General features: G+C 39.6%; 1 protein-coding gene across 1 annotated transcript in view; it reads right to left on the reverse strand.

Annotated features, from left to right (window-relative positions):
* Window positions 1-6,717, reverse strand: part of LOC109927436 (CCN family member 3-like) — a 101,841-nt gene extending 95,124 nt beyond the window's left edge. Inside the window, exons 1-2 of the mRNA XM_048608572.1 lie at window positions 6,644-6,717; window positions 5,558-5,640 (exon numbers count right to left, since the gene is read on the reverse strand). Coding sequence (XP_048464529.1) covers window positions 5,558-5,640; window positions 6,644-6,717 — 157 coding nt within the window. The remainder of the gene's footprint in view (window positions 1-5,557; window positions 5,641-6,643) is intronic.
* Window positions 6,718-7,114: the final 397 nt, after the last annotated feature.

The following is a 7,114-nucleotide window of genomic DNA, read 5'->3' on the forward strand; positions in this document are numbered from 1 at the left end:
CTAACTCCCCACCTACACTCACCTTTACTGGCCCCATCCCCGCCTCTTTGACCTGTCTGTTTCCTCTCCACCTATCCTCTCCTCTATCCATCTTCTATCCGCCTCCCACTCTCTCCCTATTTATTTCAGAACCCCCTTCCCCTCCCCCTTTTCTGATCAAGGGTCCAGGCCTGAAACGTCAGCCTCTCTGCTCCTATGATGCTGCTTGGCCTGCTGTGTTCATCCAGCCCTGCACCTTGTTGTCTCGAAAACTTTTGCTGTCTTGAGCCCCTGGTGCATACTGAGGGGGCTGTTCTCTCTTCATATGATGGGCTGTTGGCCATCGAAGTTGCCAGTAATCCTGGATTCTCTGACACATCTGCTCCTCCTCCATTTTTCTGTGCCTTCATTGCATCACAGCAACAGCGATGATCAAGGCTCTCCCAAACCAACTTGGACAGACACCTCTCTGACTAACAACTGACCAGACCTCCTATCTGATCTTTCATTTCCCCAACTGACAATCCACTAACCCCCTGACTGGTTGCACTGAATCAGCAGGACTGACTGTATCCCAGTCCTGGACTGTAGAGAGATGGACCCTCTGACCCACACCACCCAAGTGGATATGTGACCTGGACTGATCATGGATGCTGCTAAGAATATAACATGTAGATTTGATAAAAGGGCACTGGTAAATGTGGTATAAAAACCAAAAGAACTGTGGATGCTGTAAATCAGGAGCAAAAACAAAGTTGCTGGAAAAGCTCAGCAGGTTTGGCAGCATCTGTGGAGGAGAAAACAGAGTTAACGTTTCGGGTCCGGTGACCCTTCCTCAGAACTGAGGAAGGGTCACCAGACATGAAATGTTAACTCTGTTTTCTCCTCCACAGATGCTGCCAGACCTGCTGAGCCTTTCCAGGTTCTTTGTTTTTGTCACTGGTAAATGTAGAGTATTTCCCAAGTGAGTTAATAGAGTGCCACATAAAAAGTTATTGCAAAAGACAGGAGCTCACTGTATTGCAGATAATGTATTACCATGAATTTAGAATTGTCAACACACAGAAAACAGACAGTTGGGATTAGTGGGTCTTTTTTACGTCAGAATTATGTAACTAGTGGAGGGACACAAGGATCAATCTTAGGGCCTTAATTATTTACTATCTATATCAATGACTTGGAAGAAGTCACACGACACTAGGTTTTAATCCAACAGGTTTATTTGAAATCACAAGCTCTCATAGCACTGCTCCTTCACCTGATGAAGCAGCAGCACTCTGAAAGCTCGTGATTTTAAATAAACCTGTTGGACTGTAACCTGGTGTCATGTGACTTCGGACTTTGTGCACCCCAGTCCAATACCGGCACCTCACATTATGACTTGGAAGAGGGGGAAAAGTGAGGTGACAATACAAAAATAGGTGGCAGGTCATAAACAAAAACAGAAGTTGCTGGAAAAGCTCAACAGGTGTGGCAGCAACTGTGAAGAGAAATCAGAGTTAACATTTCAGGGCAGGTGACTCTTCCTCAGAACACTGCGGGAGGTCATGTTGCGCTGTGGATAGAAGAATCTGAAAGGAGATGCAGTTAAGTTGAGCGGGTGGCAAAAACTTGGCCAATGGAATTTTATGCAGGAAAGTATGAGGTCATGCACTTTATCCAGAAGAATCAGAAGACAAACTATTACTAAATGAAGAGATGCTCCAAAAAAGTACAGCACAGACAAATCTGAGTGTTCTTGGGCATGATACAATGACTGTTTGGAATTCTCTACCCCAGAGAGTTGTGAAGATTAAATCATTGAAAGTGTTTAAAGGAGAGGTTGGCACACTTGTGAAAATTCAGGAATTTAATGACCTTGAGCTGGAGTTGTGACCTGGAACAGGCATGGCATTGTTGAATGACAGAGGGGATGAATGGCCTATTCTATTTCTTATGTTCTTATGTTCACACCAGTTTGTCTCAATCATCTTCATGAATTGAACTATAAGATTTGAAAGAACACTTGTTTTCCATAAAGCCAGTACTAAAGGTTAGAAATTTCCATACCTGCTTGCGTTTTCAATGTTTTCATTAGGTCTGTCTCCCAAAATTACTTTCATGAAATGTATAATTTCCTTCACTTCCATGTTCAACCTAGTTATTATTATCTTTGTGAAACAAATAAATCTTACCTTTTCTTGTCTAAACTTTAGAGAGTGATTGCACTTGAACAGAGGCACCCTTCAGTCAACTGTAATATCAAGTATCTCTAGTGATATCAATGAGGATCAAGGATAAAACACTCTAGCGGAAGCATCAGAAAGTAAGATGACCATATGATGCTCGAGGACATCACCACAGGAGATCCCCAACTTCAATTGTCTTGGCCTATCCATGTTTAGCTATTTTACCCGTAACTCTATCCTAAGGTTATAAGTGGACTGAGAACATTGATAACTATTCACACTTTCTCTGGCAGTGGAGGTGACCAGCTTTGTATGAAATAAAAATTTCAAAAGGTTTTCTGTTGCTTTACACAACTTGAATGTGCTTGGGTAAATGTAAACCAGCAATTTAACCACCTAGTGGACAAGGCCTCTTCAGAATGCCAAAGATGTCTATTGTAAATCAACAGGACTGATTCTGCCTAGGATTGGCACCTTGGCAGCCACAAATTACTTTAGCTACAATGATTATAACTCATTTCAATCCACAGCTATAAAAGCCTGAAATAGTATGAAAGCTCAAACTCGTACTTCTTATCCAGCCATTGTAATTCATTCATTTCAGCAGACTTTGGTCAGAGGACCACCTAAAAGCCCACAATTACATGGTTCTGTCTTTTAGATTCTGACTGTTCCTTACCAGATGTAAATGACACCAACTGGATTACAAGCCTTCTGTTTGTCAGATTATTTTAGTTAGAACCGTGCCAAATTCCCTGCAGCCTGCATTTCTCTACCACATTTTCTTAAAAATTCATTCATGGGATGTGGCTGCTGCATCAGGATTTATTGCCCATCCCTAATGCCTTGGAGTACTTGGTGATGAGCTGCCTTCTTGAATTACTGCAGTTCTTAGGGAGTAGGTACACCCAGATTGTTGATAAGAATAGAGTTCCATGTTTTTGATCTCGCAACATTGAAGTAATGGTGATATATGTCCAAGTCAGGTTTGTGGCTTGGAGGAAATCTTTGGGGTGGAATTCCCATGCATCTGCTGCCCTTCTCCTTTAAGGTGGTATAGGTCAGGGGTTTAGAAGGTACTGTCAGAGAAGCCTTGTTGAGTGACTGTAACTAGTGTGAATTTAATGAATTATGAAGATTCTGGATGAGGTGTCAAGCAAGTGGGCCATTTCATTCTGAATAGCATTAAGCTTCTTGAATGCTTTTGGAGCTGCACGCATCCAGACAAGAGGAGAGTATTGCACCACACTCCTGACTAAGCTAATCACTTTCTGTGAGTCAGAGAGACCTCAGGCCTTAGCTGAAGCAGCTGACATAAGGAGCGAATAAAACACCCAGAGGGAAAAACCAGTACAAAACCAGTAATTCTTGGAACCAGTACAAAAAGCAGAAGAAAACTAGTAATTTTTGGAAATAAATGTACTGGGCTTCATTTCAAACTATGCAAGAAGAGGTGAGCAGTATGTGTCATTCACAATTTATGCTGTTTTACCCTTCTGTGTTGGACTAGGCTCAAGACCTGCATCATTTTACTGTGAGTCTGAGAGGCAATGAAGTGGGAGAATATAAATCGCGACCAAGGTTCGATTCTATATCACTTAGCGAGGAGTCCAAGAGGCACACCATTCATCTGCTTGTGATTAGCCAGTGCTAGGATCATAAGAATGAAAAAAAGTTGAATTAAAGTAAAACTGCATGCTCACTGCTTGGTAAGAAACTGTGATTAGAGTTTTTAAATTGCTGTAAATTAGAAAAGTGTATCATTTTTGAAGAAATATGCATGTTTGTGTTTAACTGGTAAGTGACATTGGCACCACACAAGTGCAATATAAATACTATAGCTACAAGAGCAAGATCGAGGTTACAAATCCTCTAAGGAGTAACTCACCACCTGACTTCCCAAAGCTTGTCCACCAACTACAAGCACAAGTCAGGAGTGTAATGGAATATTCCCCATTTGCCTAGATGGGTACAGCTCTTACAATAGTCAAGAAGCTTGACACCGTCCAGAGCAAAGCAGCCCATTTGAACGGCATTACATTCATGAGCTATCACTTAGCCCACCACTTATGCTCAGTGGCAATAGTGTGTACCATCTACAAGATGTGCTGCAGAAACTTACTAAGGTTCCTTAAACAGCTTCTTTGAAACTCATGATCACTACCATCAAGAAAATCTAGGTCAGTCAGTCCATCAAACCAGCTGTCTGTGAGCAATCCAATTAGTTCTGTTCCTTGTTCTAACCCAATTGCCCTGTAAGATTATTCATTTCAAGTGCCCATCCAATTTCCTTTGGAAATCATTCATCACCCCTGCTTCCACCACCTTCATAAGCGCAAATTCCAAGTCATTATCACAGACTGTTTAAAAAAGCTCTTCCTCACATTCCCTGCATCTCATGCTCAAAACATTGAATCTGTGGCTGTTACTCTTTGTAACATCAGCTGATGAGAACAGTTCTTCTTTGAAGCTCAAGAAATTATACAATGGCTGGAATTTTCAGCTACCTTATTAGAGTTTTATACTTGTTGTCCAGTAACCACAGGCATGCAGCTATGTCGAACAATCTCATTACAGAATTATAATGGAGGTCAAAGAAGTAAAATATCTCATCATGCAACTCAAAAGAATGATCTGAGTCATGTTTGTAATGTAGAAAAATGGCTGGCCTGTCACCCATTGTTCTCGTGACTCAGGCTCTTTCTCAAGGCTTTCAGCAGATTTTAAAGCTGGTTTCAGAATGTTAACAATATTGTGAGAACCTGCTTGCTACGATACTTGAGTTATGACTATTTTATCGTTTTAGTTACAGAATCATAATCATGACTGTGAAGATTTTTCTTTGCCATTGAGCTGATTTGAGGTTTTGCAAAGCGTACCCTTTAGATTAACAGTGGTACCAGTGACAGTAATTCATTAACTATGTTGCCTAATTTGACTTTCAATCATTCACTCTATCTTACCCTCTTACCCTCTACTTTTTACCTTGTTTTGTTTTGTTGCTCAATTCATGAATTCCATTGCAAGTGTAAATTATTTCTGCCAGAGGTGCCAGAGGCCCTGTTGCCCTTGGCAGAATGATTCAGCTTGCACTTGAAGCAACTTCAGAGTGAAAAATTAACACCTAAACATGCATCAACAAATCTTATCAGGAGTGTACGCAGCAAGATGCTGTACTCAAGCAAAATGTAAACCATCATGTTATTTGCAAGTTTGAACATGTAAGAAATTGTTCGAAGAAATATCAGACAAATAAACCTCAATGAAAGCCACAAAGTGATGCAAATCTGATTACTGAAGTTTTGAACTAATAGTTCAATTTGTGATATGCTTTAAACCACAATAGATTGATTTCTTCCTTATATTTGATCATATAAAGATTTGAAAAGGTTTCCAGCGACTGTACTCACCACAAATGGCAATGTAAGTTTCAAACAATAACACAAACTTCATCAGATACCTGACAGTTATATGCTGTTTAAGATTCTCAGACCTACAAGTTTATATTGCAAAATTGGAGATACAGGAAACACTTTTATGTGATTAAAAAGAACATTAAAAATCTTATTCAGTCACTTGCTATTACAATGTTACATAGCATACTGATGGCTTATACCTGCATTGTAGTACGAGTAAAGATTTAGATTTAAATCTACTCCACAATTTTATTTATAAGGCCAAACCATGGGTGAGATTCAGCAAGTTATTATAGTTCCAGGCAGGATGCCCCACCTTGTCAAGTCCCCCGATGAGTACAGGTGAACTGGCTCCCCTTCTTTATTTACTCATGCCCTTGGTCTCAACAAGGTTAATTTACAAAGGATTCCTCTGTTGTGGATAAACCGAAAACGCTTTTTTAAGGTAGCCAATTTAGTCAGGCTTTCTTGAGTTAACAAAAGTGCACTAGTTACTAAACCTGAGAAGAAATAAGAATGTGACACACATACACACAGATTAAAAAATTCTATGAGTCCAAACAAAGGTAAAAGTTAAAAGGTATAAAGATAGGTGTCCATGTGTCATTCATAAGAGTAGGTGGTGAAATGTTGGCAGTCGAATAATCAATTTCAGGATCTTTGACCTTGCAGGTCAGTTATTCAATTTCCTTTTGAATAGCTTATTCACTACCTGGCTTCTATATTTTGAGTGATAGAATCCTTTCTCTTCAATACAGGTTCATACAGGTGGTTCTTTTACTGTAAGATTCAAAGCACACTAGTGTTTGAACCCTAAATAGTACACACAAGGACCTCAGCCCACTGGCATACATGAGCAACCTTCATCCATTAAAAGGACCAGAGTTGAGCTGGCTTTTCATCCCTGTTCTTATATATTCTTGAAAGGGGAAGACACAAAACATGTCTCCTGCCCAGACTGGCATGTTTCTCTTTCATCATGTTCTTTCATCATGTTCAAAGTCTAAGATAATGCCAAAGAGTTAAGGGTTCAGTTTGTAGCGCATCTCTGCCTTTTAAGTCCATTCCTTTGAAGCTTACTTGATGGCTGTCAGGTGCGACATTCCAGGCTCCCTTTCCATCAAGACAATCTTTAAATTCATATCCATAGCCATTTTGGCTGCATCAGTCCTCTTAAAAAGCTCATGTTGGAATTAAATTTCATTCCAAAGGCGATGTAGATTTATGGTCCATGGTCATGACAATACATGACCCAAGACAAAAGAAAACTTCACACAGTAATATGACAGACCCTATATTATCTCATTTAAGTTTGGAGGTATACTCTAAATGTAACAAAAATGAGTGGCAATAGCTAGGAATATGCTAAAACTATATTTTATTGAATATCATGCTAATAATAAATGATAATAAAACAATTAAAATGATAATGTAAGTGATAAAATAATTGTATTGAATGAAAGTAAAGCACTTTGTGTTGACTATATTAGAAGGAAAAAATCCAATTCTATTATAACATTAATTCTAAATTGTTCTGCCCACAATCCAAAA

The sequence above is a fragment of the Rhincodon typus genome, chromosome 19 (genome assembly GCF_021869965.1).
Source record: "Rhincodon typus isolate 14 chromosome 19, sRhiTyp1.1, whole genome shotgun sequence".
Taxonomy (NCBI): domain Eukaryota; kingdom Metazoa; phylum Chordata; class Chondrichthyes; order Orectolobiformes; family Rhincodontidae; genus Rhincodon; species Rhincodon typus.